Genomic DNA, 17,796 nt, shown 5'->3' on the forward strand with positions numbered 1-17,796 from the left:
TTGGCGCCTACCGTGGGGTCTCGAAATAAACACTCTTCTTTCTATAGGCCCCATTTCCTTGTAGTGGCTTCAAACTTACCTGCATCTTTGCAAACAAAGGTCATATAATAAATCATTAAGACGCGAAAAAGGGCCGATCTATATCTGTTATCTTTATTTGCCAATTTATATCTGTCTATTTGTCGATCTATATCTGTTATATCTATTTTTTGATTTATATCTGTTATCTCTATTTGCCAATTAACATATGTTATTGATGCGGTATTTATAACCCACACTACTAACCGGCAAGTGCACCGAGTCATACCAAGTAATACCTTACGTGAGTAAGGGTCGACCCCACGAGGATTGATGGATCAAGCAACAATAGCGTTTGATAGGATTAGTTAGGCAAGCAGAAAATGGTTTTGAGTTATTCTAAGATCATTAAACAGTACTTTAAAAATTTCAGAAAGTAAGCAGCAATGAGTTGGGAATAAAATATTTGAGAAAGTAGTTAAGGTTTCAGAGTTATCTAATTTCCGGATTAACTTTTATTACTAATTAATTTAATCATGCAAGATTTAATTTCATGGAAAACTATATGTGACTAGACCCTAATTCCTTAGACCTTTCTAGTCTCCTCTAAAATTCATTAATTGCCAATTCCTTGGTCAATTAATTCCAATTAGAGGGTGATGATCAATTTCTAGTTTATATGCCAAAAGAATCCTAATTATCCACAAATAAAGGGATTATATGTCACGTATCCCGTTAAATACAAACAATTAGAAATTCAGTATAATATGTTTGCAAGTTGTTGTTCAAGTAAAGAGCTTTTCCAAGTTTTACAAGAATTCAATTAGAACATGGGTCATACTTCTGTTCCACCCATATTCATAAAATAAAGAACGAAAACACTTATTGAAATATAAATCAAGACATGAATTAAATTAAAAAGATCAAACGAATCAATCCATGAAAATAGACAGAGCTCCTAACCTTAACAATGGAGGATTAGTTGCTCATAGTTCAGAGAAGAAAAATAAGGGTTCTGGTAACAATTTGTATCGTGTCTAAATGTATAGAGTTCCTATTTATAACTAATCCTAATAAATTTAAAATCTAATTATCTAAAACTAAAAATAACATCTTCTCCTAAAAGATAGGATTTGAATTTAAATTTGAATTAATTAACAAGTCTTCAGCTGATGGGTGGGGACCACTTGCTTTGTCCATTCTGCAGCTTCTAATATGTGTTTTCTGGGCTAAAAACTGAGTCAAAACCCGGCCCAAAATCTACGCCAGCAATTTCTGTAAATTCTGCAGATCGTGCACGTCACGCGTACGCGTCAGTCACGCGTACGCGTCGCTGGTCTTCTTCGCGAGTCACGCGGACGCGTTGGTCACGCGGACGCGTCGCTGAGCAAATCTTCAAATCACGTGTACGCGTTAGTCACGCGTATGCATCGCCATGGATACTTCCAGATCACGCACACGCGCGCGCGTCGATACTCGCAGCCATCTCCTTTGATTCTTATGCTGCAGAAACTCCGGCAAATTCTGCCGAATGCTACCTAAAATAAATAAAATTGCCCAAAACTCAAAATATCATCCATAGTGGCTAAAATATAATTAATTCTTAATTAAACTCATCAATTTAAGTGCAAATTCACTAGGAAATGATATACAAGATGCTCACACATCACAACACCAAATTTAAACTGTTGCTTGTCCTCAAGCAACCAAAACTAATATAAGCTTAGGATGAGAATTTGCATGAGAATGAGAGTTTGATTAAGCTCATGTCTCTTTTTATAGTGGGGTTTATAACTGTAATGCTGAATAGGTTTGGCATCTCACTCTCCTTTGAACCAGGAGGATGACATTGTCATTCGGAATTAGAATCCGGATAATATTATGAATTCTCTGATCTTTACATTTCAGTTTAATCCTTAAACACAGCAAAATTGACTTTAATTTATTTTTTTTTCTTTGGTGCTTTGCACCTTGAGCCTAGCTATGACTTTAAATGTTTTGTCTCAAGGATTACTTGACATAGAAACACCACAAACACTTAACTGGGGGACTCTCTTTGAGTCCTGATTTTTCTTTCAGTTACTCCCTGACAGTGGTGCTCAAAGCCTTTGGCATACTCTGTTAAACGCACTTGGTCTTGACTCTAAGTGTTCTGTCTCAAGGATTACTTGACACAATCACACCACAAGCATATGACTAGGGAAACAACTCTTTGAGCTTTTAATCATGTCTGACCTCCCTAGTCATTGATACTCATAGCCTTGGACCTTGTTTTTATTTAATTATTTATTATTTATTTATTTATTTATTTATTTATTTCTCTTTTTTTTGCTGTTTCTTTTGCTTCAATGATTACATTTTTTCTTTATTTCAGAGAAGTCATAATAATTCTCTAAATTCCTGTTCCTTATACGTCAACATCCCTTGATTCAAATTCAAATATGAACTATTCATATCATGCATTTAAAAATCACAGAAAATGCCACCACATTTAAGTAAATCAGACTATTCTTAAAATTAACTCAATTTCTCATGTAATACATCACTTCGTTTTCTTTTCTTTTTAGATTCAAGTTCAGTGAGTGGTACATGAAACATCTTTTTAGCATTAAAGCAATTAAAAGAAAACTAAACTAGTCCTAGGATTCTGACTAATAAAGGATCATGCAACAGACAAAGTAAAATAGAAGAAAACCGGAACATAACATAGAAAAAGAGGGGAGGAATAAAAATGAAAGGAACTCAACCACCTTAGTTATCCTAGCGGTCGCTTTATTCTTCAGGTTGTGTTCCTCAGTGAAGATGATTCACCTCCCTTTTGTGCCAGAAAACCCATAAGCGCACCGTCAACACCAAACTTAAAAGTTTGCTTGTCCTCAAGCAAAGAAGAACTGAAAACAGGAATAAATAGTGAGAGGAAAAAGGAATATAAAGATAAAAGAATAAGAGAGACTTAGGATTGGGAGAGAGAGAGAGAAAGAAAAGTGAAAACGGTGCGGCGATGGCGACGCGTACGCGTGCAGCATGCGTACGCGTGGGTCACGAATTTTTCATAATGACACGTAAGCGTCAGGCACACGTCCGCGTGCCCTTGATTTTGTGAGATTTGCGTGAAGCCAATCGAGCGCCCGCACGACTCTCTGTTCGCATGGCTTAGGAGCCAAATTTTCATACGACGCGTTTGCGTCGTGCACACGCTCGCGTGGATGGCCATTTGTGCTACTGACGCGGGCGCGTCAATCACGCATCCGCGTGCCCAAATTTGTACTTTTAGCACACTTCCTACCCCAAGCTAGCACAACTCTCTGCCTAAACACTATTTTACGTCGATTTTACAGGTCACGCGTACGCGTCAATGACGTGCACGCATGGATGGCGATAAGTGCAAACGACGCGCACGCGTGGGGTACGCGTACGCGTGGTCATGTTTGTGCGCCAAGCATGAGTCCAGCGCCATTCCTGCGCAACTCTCTGTCAATTATTATTTTTCACTCACACATGATTGACGCGTTCGCATCATGGACACTTGCGCGTCGTGTGCTCTTTCTCTCTTTTTTTATTAGCTTGAGGTGTTTGGTTCTTGTGATAAAATAGCTGCATGATCAGAAGAACTCAATAATATACTAAGAAAACTACTACTACAAAAAATAGCTAAGGATACGAATTTATCGGGTTGCTTCCCGACAAGCGCTTCTTTAACGTCACTAGCTTGACGGTCAGCTCTGCTAGTTCAGCAGATGAGTGGACCTCTGGCGATCAATCTCGCCTCCAAAATAGTGCTTCAACCTCTGGCCATTCACTGTAAATTTTCTGTCAGAATTCTCTTCTTGTATTTCCACATGACCATATGGTAAAGCTCTGGTAACCACAAACGGTCCTGACCATCGGGATTTCAGCTTCCCGGGAAAGAATTTGAGCCTTGAATTATATAGAAGCACTCTTTGTCCTGGCTCAAAGACTCTGATGGCAATCTTCTTGTCATGCAGTATCTTAGTTATTTCCTTATAGAGCTTGGCATTCTCATAGGCTGAATATCTAAATTCATCAAGCTCATTCAGCTGAAGCATTCGCTTGATTCCTGCAGCTTCTGAATCAAGGTTCAGTTATCTGATTGCCCAGTAAGCTTTATGCTCCAGCTCAACTGGCAAGTGACAGGCTTTGCCATAGACCAACTGATAAGGGGGCATGCCATTGAGAGTCTTGTACGCTGTCCGGTATGCCCAAAGAGCATCATCAAGCTTCCTAGACCAGTCCTTTCTTGAAGTACTGACGGTCTTCTTTAGAATCCTCTTAAGTTCCCTGTTGGAAACTTCAACCTGTCCACTTGTCTGAAGGTGATAGGGGGTCGCCACTTTATGACGGACTCCATATCTCAGCAGAAGAGAGTCCAGTTGTTGGTTGTAGAAATGGCTTCCTCCATCACTAATGAGTGTCCTTGGGACACCAAACCAGCTAAAGATGTATCTCTGAAGAAAGCTCATTACCACTTTGGCATCATTGGTGGGCAAAGCTACAGCTTTCACCCACTTGGACACATAGTCAACTGCCACTAGAATATAGTTGTTTGAATGTGAGGGTGGGAAAGGTCCCTTGAAATCAATACCCCACACATCAAACAACTCAACCTTAAGAATCCCCTGCTGTGGCATTTCATGGTTGGTAGGGAGATTCGTGGCTTTCTCACATCTGTCATAGTGCTTTACAAATGCTCTTGAGTCCCTGAAGAGAGTCAGTCAGTAAAACCCGCTCTGAAGGACCTTTGTAGCTGTCCTTTCACCACCAAAGTGGCCTCCATACTCAGAACCATGACAATGCTAAAGGATCTGCTGTTTTTCTTCATCTGGGACACACCTCCGGATGATCCCATCTGAACACCTTTTAAAAAGGTATGGTTCTTCCCAAATGTAATACTTTGCATCAGTGAGTAGCTTCTTCACCTGTTGCCTACTGTACTCCCTTGGGATGAAATTCATGGCCTTATAATTTGCAATGTCTGCAAACCATGATGCTTGCTGAATGAGGAACAATTGCTCATCTGAGAACGTCTCAATCACAGCTGTGGGTGGTTGTACTCCTGCTTCAGGCTCAATTCTGGAGAGATGGTCAACTACTTGATTCTCTGACCCTTTCCTGTCCTTTATCTCAATATCAAACTCCTGAAGGAGCAACACCCATCTGATTAATCTTGGTTTAGAATCTTGTTTGATTAGAAGGTACTTCAAAGCAGCATGATCAGTATAAATAATAACCTTAGAACCAAGTAAATAGGACCTAAACTTATCAACAGCATACACAACAGCTAATAATTCCTTTTCTATAGTTGTGTAATTCTTTTGGGCATCATTTAACATACGACTGGCATAGTAAATGACATGTACAAGCTTACCATGCCTCTGTCCTAAAACAGCTCCTATAGCAAAATCATTAGCATCACACATTAATTCAAATGGTAGATCCCAGTCAGGGGGAGCTATAATGGGAGCAGAGGTAAGGTTTGCTTTCATAGTTTCAAAAGCATGCAAACAATCAGAGTCAAAGACAAAAAGAACATCAGCAACCAAGAGGTTTCTTAGAGGTTTAGCAATTTTAGAAAAATCCTTTATAAATCTTCTATAAAATCCTGCATGACCTAAGAAACTCTTGATTGCCTTAACATTATTAGGTGGTGGTAATTTTTCAATTACCTCCACTTTTGCTTTATCAACCTCAATTCCCTTACTTGAAATCCGGTGTCTAAGAACAATACCTTCTGTAACCATAAATGACATTTTTCCCAATTTAAAACAAGGTTTGATTCTTGACACCGTTTCAAGACAAGAGATAAATGCTTAAGGCAGGATTCAAAAGAATTACTGAAGATAGGAACTTTTGTGTGGTCTAGAATTCAGAATAAATTTCCGTTGCAAGTATAGCTTCTAAACCAACAAGAGTCCTTTCTTACAAACGTTTTGGTTGTCACAAATAACAAACCCCTTTAAAATTGATAACCGAGTATTTAAACCTCTGGTCGTCTTCTTAAGGAATTGCAGGGAAGTATGATTTATTATTGGTTATGGAAAAGTATATTTTTGGGGTTTTGAAAAGGGTTGAACAGGTAATGTAAAATAACAAGTCGTTAAAATAATAACTAATAAAGCTTTTGGCAAGGTATGAGAACTGGAAGTCCTATCCCGGTTATCCTTATCAATTGTGATGAGAATTGGATTTTTCTCCCACTAAGTCAACTTCTAACTATGAAGGTAAGTCAAGTGGATGAATTAATTTTGATTCCTCAGGTCCTAGTCTTTCCTTGGGAAAGGCTAGAGTTATTGGAACTCGAATTAATTCTTGAAGAATTTCAATTTTTAGTCAACAATGAGTTTGATAACTCAAAAGTTACCAATTAATCAACCAAAGCCAAAAGGGAAGAAAATCTACTCGAATGAAAATAAATTGGATAAAGCTAAAGCATCCATAACATATAAGTCTGAAATACCTCAATTTATATTAAATAAAGAAAATCCTAACATGAATGGATCATAAGCCAAATAGGCAACATATGTAATACAAGCATTAAACTAAATCATTTAAGAGGAATCCTAATCCTAAATCCTAACAGAGAAGAGAGAATCTCTCTCTCTCTAAAAACTACATCTAAAACCTAAAATTGAATTATGAAAGCCTCCCTTGAGTCTCTGCGTGTTCCCTGACTTTAATCTGTGTTTATGGGCCGAAAACTGGGTTGAAATGCGGCCCAGAATCTCTGCCAGTGATTTTTGTAATTCTGCAGATCGCGCACGTCACGCATTCGCGTCGTCCACGCGATCGCGTCACTTAGCGTCTTTCGTACCACGCGTGCGCGTCGTCCATGCATTCGCGTCGTTTGTGCAGCTTCCAATCCACGCATTCGCATCAAGCATGCGAACACGTCACTCTGATTTCTTCCATTTCGTGCGGTTGCATGAGCCATGCAACCGCGTGACTTCTCGCTGGTCATCTCCTCAATTCCTTGTGTTCCTTTCATTTTTGCACGCTTCTTCTTTATTCTCTAAGCCATTCCTGCCTTAAGAAGCCTGAAACACTTAACACACAGATCAAGGCATCGAATGGTAATAAGAGAGGATTAAGATTAGCTAAATTAAGACCAAAGAAGCATGTTTTCAATCATAGAACTAAACTAGGAAGGAATTGTAAAATCATGCAAATCATATGAATAAGTGGGTGAAAAGCTTGATAAAACCACTTAATTAAATACAATATAAACCATAAAATATTGGTTTATCAATTATCAAAAACAGAAAAGTCATCCATAAATACCTCAATAAACTTTTCAACCATATCAGAAAAAATTGAAAGCATACACCTCTAAAAAGTTGCTGGAGCATTGCAAAGTCCAAAAGGCATTCTTCTGTAGGCAAATACTCCAAAGGGGCATGTGAATGCTGTCTTCTCCTGATCTTGAGGGTCCACTGCAATTTGATTATATCCAGAATATCCATCTAGAAAACAATAAAATGCATGACTAGCTAACCTCTCAAGCATCTGATCAATGAAAGGCAGGGGAAAATGATCCTTCCTTGTAGCAGTGTTGAGCCTCCTGTAGTCTATATACATTCTCCATCCCGTGACGGTTCTTGTGGGAATAAGCTCATTCTTTTCATTTTTGATCACTGTCATCCCTCCTTTCTTGGGAACTACCTGCACAGGACTTACCCAAGGACTGTCAGAAATAGGATAAATAATTCCTGCTTCCCATAGTTTCATTACCTCTTTTTGGACCACCTCTTTCATGATTGGATTGAGCCTCCTTTGTGGTTGCACAATTGGTTTAGAATCATCTTCAAGGAGGATCTTGTGCATACACTTGGTTGGACTAATCCTCTTCAAGTCACTAATGGTCCACCCAAAAGCTGTTTTATGACTCTTGAGCACTGAAATAAGTGCCTCTTCCTCTTCAGGCTTCAGGGAAGAGCTAATAATAACTGGATATGAGTCATTCTCACCCAAGAACACATATTTCAGAGAAGGGGGTAAGGATTTGAGCTCAAGCTTGGGGGCTTCCTCCTCTGCTTTAGGCGTGTGAACCATAGCCTTCTGGGGTGGTGAATTATCAATTTTAACTAATTCATACTCAGAGATAGGATCCAGAATGTCATCAAGCACCTCAGCCTTCAGTACCTCTTGAACAAGTGGTTCAATAACATCTACTTTCATACACCCTTCAGAGTTATTAGGGTGCTTGAGAGCTTCAAAAACATGAAGGACCACCTGTTCTTCATTGACCCTCAGGGTCAATTCACCATTTTGTACATCAATCAGAGCTCTACCTGTAGCTAAAAAGTGTCTACCAAGTATAATAGAGGATTTCACCTCCTCTTCCATGTCTAATATAACAAAATCAACAGGAAAGATGAATGGCCCTACTTTAACAAGTAAATCCTCAACAACACCCACAGGTAATTTAATAGAAAGATAAGCAAGTTGAAGAGAAATACGAGTGGGTTTTACCTCCTCAATTTGAAGCTTTTTCATTACTAAAAGTGGCATTAGATTGATGCTAGCTCCAAGGTCACATAAAGCTCTCTGAATAGTGACATTTCCAATGGTGCAAGGAATGACAAAGCTCCCTGGGTCTGGCATCTTCTCAGGAAGGTTGTGTTGGATAATGGCACTGCATTCCTTGGTTAACACCACTGTTTCTTGTTCCTTCCAGTTCCTCTTGTGGGTCAATAATTCTTTCATAAATTTAGCATAGAGAGGCATTTGCTCTAGAGCCTCTGCAAAGGGAATGTTAATTTGTAGCTTCTTGAAGACATTTAAAAATTTAGAGAACTGCTTTTCTTTGGAAGCCTTCTGAAGCCTGTGAGGATATGGTATTTTTGGCTTGTATTCAGGAGCCTTTGGCAATGTAGGATACATGTCTAGAGAGTCAGGGAACGGGTTGTCTGCACGCTTAGGAGGGACGTGCTCCACTTCTTCCTTTTTCTCTTCTGGAGCTATTTTTTCAACTAGCTCTTCATTGGTCCTTGTCTCAGAACCAGCTGTCTTACCACTTCTCAGTTGAATAACCTTGCAGTCTTCTCTTGGGTTCACCACTGTATCACTTGGAAATGTACTTGCAGACCTCTCAGGTATTTGCTTGCTTAGCTTGTCCATTTGCACTTCCAAGTTTCTAATGGAGGCTCTGGTTTCCTGCATAAAACTCCTCATCATCTCCCAATTAGAATCTTCATTGGATTTAGAGTTAGCCTGCTGAGACTGAGATTGGCGGTTATTGTAACTATTCTGTTGGAAACCGCCCTGAGAGTTATTGTTGAAATTTTGAGGTCTCTGGGGTTGGTCCCCCCACCCAAAATTAGGGTAATTTTTCCATCCTTAATTGTATGTCTGAGAATAGGGGTCATTATTGGGATTTCTAGAACCACTCCCCATGTAATTGACATGTTCAGAAGAGGATTGAGCATAATCATAGGTGTCATTCTGCACAAAATATCCTGCCATGTCATAAGAGATCTCTTGAGGTGGATTTTGGGTGTTAATAGCTGAGACTTGCATGCCACCCATGTGTTGAGTAAGTAGATTTATTTGCTGAGACATAAGCTTGTTCTGAGCAAGAATAGCATTAAGAGCTTCCACTTCCATGACAACCTTCTTCTGAGGAGCCTTAGAGTTCATAGGATTCCTGTTAGATGAGTAGAAATATTGGTTGCTAGCAACCAATTCAATAAGTTCAATAGTCTCCTCCGGTGTCTTCTTCTTGTGCAATGAACCTCCTGCAGAATTATCTAGGCACATCTTGGACATTTCACCCAAGCCTTCATAAAAAATGTCTAGTTGAGTCCATTTGGAGAACATGTCCGGAGAGCATTGCCTAGTCAGTAGCTTGTATCTCTCCCAAGCTTCATACAAAGTCTCACCATCCTTCTGCCTGAAAGTCTAAACCTCCATCCTAAGCTTAGTCAGCTTCTTTGGTGGGAAAAATTTTGTGAGAAACTCAGTAACCACCTTGTTCCAAGTATCCATACTTTCCTTGGGCTGGGAATCTAGCCATAGTTTTGCTCCATCCATCAGTGCAAACGGAAAGAACATGAGTTTGTACACATCTGGGTTTACTCCATTTGTCTTCACAGTATCACAAATTTGCAGAAAACTAGAAATAAACTGATTTGGGTCTTCGTGGGGAAGATCATGATACTGGCAGTTTTGTTGCACCAGAGTGACCAGTTGAGGCTTCAACTCAAAGTTGTTCGCAGTAATAGGGGGCACCATGATGCTTTTTCCATAGAGATCTGCAGTAGAAAAAGAGTAAGAGCCAAGCACTCTCCTCTGTTGCTCATTTCCATTCGGGTTTGTCCCATTGGCATTATCAGTATTATTTGGATCCATAGTGGATTCTGTAGCCTTGTAAAGCCTTGCTTGTTGTAAACGCCGCCTGAAAGACCTTTCAAGTTCGGGATCAAAGTCTAAGAGATATTCTTTGTCTCTGTTCCTGCACATAAACAACCAGAAAACAAGAAAGAATGGGAATCTCTACGTCAGAGTGCATAAAATTCCCAATGAGGTAACCTGTGTAAAGAAATGAAAAAATACTAAATAAAATAAATAAAAAAATAAATTAAAATAACTAATTAACACCAAACTTAATTTCAGAAACTAAGAAAAATATTAGTGCTATTTAGTTATTTAAATTTTTTTAAAAAATAGCTTTTTAATAAAATAAAAAATAAAACGCATAATCTAAGCAATCAAACAACTAATAGTTGTTAATCACAATCAATCCCAGCAATAGCGCCAAAAACTTGATGCGGTATTTATAACACACACTACTAACCGACAAGTGCACCGGGTCGTACCAAGTAATACCTTACGTGAGTAAGGGTCAATCCCATGAGGATTGATGGATCAAGCAACAATAGCGTTTGATAGGATTAGTTAGGCAAGCAGAAAATGGTTTTGAGATATCCTAAGAGCATTAAACAGTACTTTAAAAATTTCAGAAAGTAAGCAGCAATAAGTTGGGAATAAAATATTTGAGAAAGTAGTTAAGGTTTTAGAGTTATCTAATTTTTGGATTAACTTTTATTACTAATTAATTTAATCATGCAAGATTTAATTTCATGGCAAACTATATGTGACTAGACCCTAATTCCTTAGACCTTCCTAGTCTTCTCTAAAATTCATTGATTGCCAATTCCTTGGTCAATTAATTCCAATTAGAGGGTGATGATCAATTTCTAGTTTATATGCCAAAAGAATCCTAATTATCCACAAATAACGGGATTATATTTCACGTATCCCGTTAAATATAAACAATTAGAAATTCAGTATAATATGTTTTCAAGCTGTTGTTTCAAGTAAAGAGCTTTTCCAAGTTTTACAAGAATTCAATTAGAACATGGGTCATACTTCCGTTCTACCCATATTCATAAAATAAAAAACGAAAACACTCATTGAAATTTAAATCAAGACATGAATTAAATTAAAAAGATCAAACGAATCAATCCATGAAAATAGACAGAGCTCCTAACCTTAACAATGGAGGATTAGTTGCTCATAGTTCAGAGAAGAAAAATAAGGGTTCTGGTAACAATTTGTACCGTGTCTAAATGTACAGAGTTCCTATTTATAACTAATCCTAATAAATTTAAAATCTAATTATCTAAAACTAAAAAAATATTTTCTCCTAAAAGATAGGATTTGAATTTAAATTTGAATTAATTAACAAGTCTTCAGCTGATGGGTGGGGACCACTTGCTTTGTCCATTCTGCAGCTTCTAATTTGTGTTTTCTGGGTTGAAAACTGAGTCAAAACGCGGCCCAAAATCTACGCCAACGATTTCTGTAAATTCTGCAGATCGCGCACGTCACTCGTACGCGTCAATCACGCGTACGCGTCGTTGGTCATCTTCGCGAGTCACGCGGACGCATCGCTGAGCAAGTATTCAATTCACGCGTACGCGTCGCCATGGATACTTCCAGATCACGCGCACGCGTCAGGCACGCGTGCGCGTCGATACTCGCAGCCATCTTCTTTGATTCTTGTGCTGTAGAAAGTCCGCCAAATTCCGCCGAATGCTACCTAAAATAAATAAAATTGCCCAAAACTCAAAATAGCATCCATAGTGGCTAAAATATAATTAATTCTTAATTAAACTCAGCAATTTAAGTGCAAATTCACTAGGAAAAGATATACAAGATGCTCACGCATCAGTTATTTCTATTTGTCAATATATATTTGTTATCTCTAGTTTCCAATCTATATCTTTTAAATCTATTTTCCAATTAATATCTGTTACCTCTAGTCTCTGATCTATATCTGATATCTCTATTTTCCGATCCATATCTATCATCTGTATTTGCCAATCTATATCTGTTATCGCTATTTGCCAGTTTATATCTGTTATCTCTATTTGCCAATTTATATCTGTTATCCCTATTTGTCGATCTATATCTGTTATCTCTAGTTGCAAATTTATATCTCTTATCTCTATCTATTATCTCTATTTACAAATTTATATCTGATATCTCTATTTTCTGATCTATATCTGTCATCTTTATTTTTCGATTTATATTAGTTATCTCTATTTGCCGATCTATGTCTGTTATATCTATTTTCCGATCTATATCTATCATCTCTAATGCCAATCTATATCTATTATCTCTATTTGCCAATTTATATCAGTTATCCCTATTTGCCGATTTATATATGTTGTCTCTATTTGCCAATTTATATCTGTTATCTCTATTTGCCAATCTATATCTGTTATATCTATTTTATATCTATTATCTCTATTTGCCGATCTATATCTGTTATATCTATTTTCTGATTTATATCTATTGTCTCTATTTTCTAATTTATATCTGTTGTCTCTATTTTCCAATTTATATATGTTATCTCTATTTGTCGATATATATCTATTATCTCTATTTTCCAATCTATATCTGTTATCTCTATTTGCCAATTTATATCTGTTATCCTTATTTGCCAATTTATATATGTTATCTCTATTTGCCGATCTATATCTGTTATATCTATTTTCCGATCCATATATATCATCTCTATTTGCCGATCTATATCTGTTATCTCTATTTGCCAATTTATATCTGTTATCTCTATTTGTCGACCTATATCTGTTATATCTATTTTTCGATCCATATCTGTTATCTCTATTTTCTGATTTATATCTGTTATCTCTATTTTCTAATTTATATCTATTATATCTATTTTCCGATCTATATTTGTTATATCTATTTTCTGATCTATATCTATAATCTCTTTTTGCCGATCTATATCTGTTATCTCTATTTGTCGATCTATATCTGTTATATCTATTTTTCGATCCATACATATCATCTCTATTTTCCAATCTATATCTGTTATCTGTATTTGCCAATTTATATCTGTTATCTCTATTTTCTGCTTTATATCTGTTATCTCTATTTTTCAATCTTTATCTATTATATCTATTTTTCGATCTATCTCTGTTATAACTATTTTTCGATCTATATATGTTATCTCTATTTGGATTTATAATTGTTATCTTTATTTGCCGATCTATATCTGTTATCACTATTTTCTGATTTATATCTATTATCTCTATTTTTTGATCTATATCTGTTATCTCTATTTGCCGACTTATATCTATTTTTCTATTTTCAAAATCTATTTCTATTATCTCTGTTTTCATATTTATATAAATCATTATCCGAGCTATATCAATCATTGTCAGATCTATATCAACTATCATCAGATATATATCAACTATCTTTCGAACTATGACTATCAACAGTCAACAAATTCAATCACATATCATACAAGTACAAACACTTATCCATTCGTGATAATTCTTCAATTCAAAGTCGCATCGTTTACACATGTGCAATCAAACTCAATCTTCAATCAAATCACCAAACAAAGGTGAACCAATGCAGTATTCTCGTCCAACCAATTCTTTTTTATCAAAATCGTCTCAGCAACTATTCAAATTAACTATTTAGTTCCATGAAAAACCCTTATCGTTGCATCTATTAAATCAACGGTAAATTATATTGAAAAAACCAAAGGCACAATTAATGACAAATACTACTACACTTTTCAATACACGTTAACTTCAAATAACGTTTGAAATTCAAAAGATTTTATTCCTTATTTTAATAAAGCATCTTGAATTGGGGGCTCCAAGGCTAACTCAATGGCCGAGTTATTGCTCATCAAAAGCTCAACTTGTTTCATTAAAATACATTCCCAGGCCAAGCTTGGGGGCTATAATATACCTGTTACAAATCCGAAACCATAACTCGGCATTATGCATCATAACTTGGCAGCATGCGTTACAACCAGACTCAACGGACTACATTCTGAAATAAAAACATCTGACCAGACATTATCACCTACTAAAATCTAATAACTGCTATTTAATTCAGATGATTAACAGAAGCATAATCGACCTATTCTACCTCGCCTATAAAGGTATGATATCTTATCCTCAAAACATACTGAATTCACGGTACTAACTTAAGTATCGGAGTGCCTTTTGCAGGTATACTCCCCCTTTGTTCATACTCTCCGTGACGTGATATCTCTCTGGACGAAGAGCTCGGATCTTCCTAGCTTTTAGCTCGGCGTTGAAGGCAACAGCTCGGCGTCGACGTCCAAAAACCAAGTTACGTCCAGGTTACTCACACAAGAACAATAACGATGCTTAAACTCATTATCAACCTAGTGAATTGAACATCCGATATATTCATTATTCACATTGTTTAATATTTTCATTGTTTACTTATACTTTTTCATTTGCTAGGTAAACAATGACTTTCTTAAATAACATGAACAATGGGCCCTAAAATTGGCCCAATTCAAATAAAACATACTACATTCCAATTTACTCACCTAAATCTTAATATTAGAATAATCATCCGCACACTTTGTGAATTGAACATCCGATATATTCATTGTTCATATTGTTTAATATTTTTATTGTCTACCTATACTTTTTCATTAACTATTATTGATGAACAGTTAAGATTTCGAGGTGCGGACCCCTTACTATATAACACCCATCACTTGAATCAATCATAAGGCTCCAGCGATGATCGAATTAAGCTACGTAGTTGCTTACTATACATAAGTTAATTTAATCGACAATATCGCCGCCAAAGAGCTTGAATTTGTTGGCATCAAGTACCAATATCCTTATAGAAGAGAATGCACCCATGATTCCAGCACCAGTAAAGACAACTATGATTGAGATGTTGATCCAATAAGTTAACGATGAATTGGAGGGCTTGTGGGTTATGTTGTACATAAGCATAGGCAGAACGAAATCCAGAGGAATGAAGCCTAAAGCACCAACCACAGCGTTGATGTCCCCGAAAAATGGTAGCATGGCCGCCATAAATCCGCAGAATATCATGTAAATGGTTCGAAGAATTATGCGCGGAATGAGGTTTCTTTTGGAAAACATTCCCTGCTTGGCATCTGCTGAATTCTTCTCAATTATCTCATATGCAACTTGAGAATACACCTGTGATTGATGATGATATTCACATCATTCTATTATTATTATATTCTAATATATATAACAAAGAAGGTAGGAAGGAAGGAAATGGTGGATTTAATTAATTACGAGGCCAATGGCAAAGAGCTGAAGAAGCACAAAGACGACGGCGAGGCCGAGGAGCCAAGTGGGAGCGAGAGAAGGACCGTCATCTGGAAGAAGGCTCTTCAAGATGTTAGAATTGGACTTGTTTCCGAATACCCAATATCCAGAAACTGCAGCAGAATAAAATGTGACGCATATTACGGCATAACACATGATGAGCCCTTTTACCATCTTCCCTGTGGCAGGGGGTGCTACAGTTGCCTGCATTCATTCATTCATTCGTATCATTCATAACCACACTATTATGCTTATTAAATAATTTGATTCCATTACTTGTATTTCTGGGAGTATGCCATTCCCAAATATTGCTGCAATAATGGAGATGGAAGTGAAGGCGTTGAAGACCCTATCAGACTTGTTGGCTTCTAGGGAATAGTCCCTTGAAGGTGCGTTTTTTGAGGTACCTGCAGCAAAGCAAAGCAAACTAATTACACATTGCATTGCATCATATAGTTACGGTAATAGTAAGAAAAGTCTACGGCCAGCAACTTTAATGAATATTTGACGGTTATAAATCACAAAAGTTGCTGTCCCCTATCACTTTTCGTAATAGTAATAGTAATACCTGCATGAATACAGGCACCAACGACGAGGAAGGTGTAGGCCAGGCTTAGAAACAGAGAACACAAATTGATGTGTCGCAGCGAATGGAATGTGGGAAGCTGAGATAATACTATCATCACCACTGTCACCATTGCTATAAAATCATACAGCTTTAGGCTTCCGTGGGGTGAAAGATTCGAGTACATGATCTTCAATAAACGTAACATTATTACTTCACCAATTTAATATCCTTACTTTGAACAAGATTGTAGCTAGCTAGCTCGCTGTTTTGCAGTAGTTATCAATTCAATTGCCTTAATAAAGTAAATTTATTAGCTCTCTTAATAAATTTATTAGTCAGGGTTGGTTGATAGATCAGCAAGCTGATTCACCTCCCTCCTCTTGATAACCGTAGCCTAATAATTCGGGGAATGCTAGTAATGGGAATGACTATAGGTTCTTTATAAACATATTTTGAATTGATAACTTTAAAGCATCTCCCACTAAGAACTCTTTCAAATCTTAGTTTATAGCTTGTCATGAGAAATAATTTCACTTAAATTTTGCGAGGTAAACAATAAATGAGGACTAAAGTCTAGCTAATGCTAAGGAGACAAAAACAATAGTCAGAACTTGCATTATTTAGCATTTATGTATTAATTGTCGCAACAATTAATAAATATTAAATAAGGTAAGTTATGGTTATTTTTGGCTAATTTTGTTTGGTTTCCAAATATTTTCAAAAGTCTAAAGTTTCTTTATCTTTTTAATAAGATTAACTTTAATTAAAAAATAATTCACAATTAAAAATTAGTAATATACAAAAATAAGTTTAATAACTCCATAATTAATAATAATAATAACAAAAATACATCATTCAAATTTTAATTAATTAACAACATTACTTAATATAAAAAAATACAAATAAATATTAAAATTTGAGATAAATTTTAATTTTGGATTTATTTTTTAAATATCAATCAAAATATGAATAAAATTTTGTTGAGAAAAAAATTAGAACGAAGTTGTAAAAATTGAAGTGAGTATAAGTGTATAACTAATATTTAGGGCAAGACACTATAATAAACCAAGGAGAAGAAAATTTTACACAAATCAACCAAATAGAAAATTGATTCATGAATCTACCAACACACATTATTATATAGTTCGAATCAATATGTTTCGAACTAGAATTTCATGTAATTCGAATCAATATGATTCGAATTACTCACACATGCAGACACACCATAATTCGAATCAAGCTGATTCGAATTACACCCATAATAATTCGAATCATCTTGATTCGAATTACACTCACACACGCTGCACATGGTAATTCGAATTGGCCAGATTCGAATTACTAATGATTTAATTTTGCCCATTATTTTATTAAAAAATTAATAATTGATTAAAAAATTAATAATTAAAAAATTTTAAAAAATATATTTTTATTTTATGCATTAAAAAAAAGTTAACAAAATATTTAATTACGAGACTTCTTTAAAATATTAATGAGCTATTAATTCGAATTTCATACAATACTCTTTTGCCCATTTTTAATAGCTCATGAAATTTTTTTAATAAATTTATTTAA

The 17,796-nt window shown here is 36.2% G+C and overlaps 1 protein-coding gene across 1 annotated transcript in view; it reads right to left on the reverse strand.

Annotated features, from left to right (window-relative positions):
- Nucleotides 1-14,898: 14,898 nt before the first annotated feature.
- LOC107480053 (probable GABA transporter 2) overlaps nt 14,899-17,796 on the reverse strand; it is a 7,577-nt gene continuing 4,679 nt past the window's right edge. The window contains exons 4-7 of the mRNA XM_016100175.3: nt 16,225-16,411; nt 15,933-16,063; nt 15,624-15,860; nt 14,899-15,521 (exon numbers count right to left, since the gene is read on the reverse strand). Coding sequence (XP_015955661.1) covers nt 15,132-15,521; nt 15,624-15,860; nt 15,933-16,063; nt 16,225-16,411 — 945 coding nt within the window. The 3' untranslated portion in view covers nt 14,899-15,131. The remainder of the gene's footprint in view (nt 15,522-15,623; nt 15,861-15,932; nt 16,064-16,224; nt 16,412-17,796) is intronic.

This window comes from Arachis duranensis, chromosome 3 (assembly GCF_000817695.3).
Source record: "Arachis duranensis cultivar V14167 chromosome 3, aradu.V14167.gnm2.J7QH, whole genome shotgun sequence".
Taxonomy (NCBI): domain Eukaryota; kingdom Viridiplantae; phylum Streptophyta; class Magnoliopsida; order Fabales; family Fabaceae; genus Arachis; species Arachis duranensis.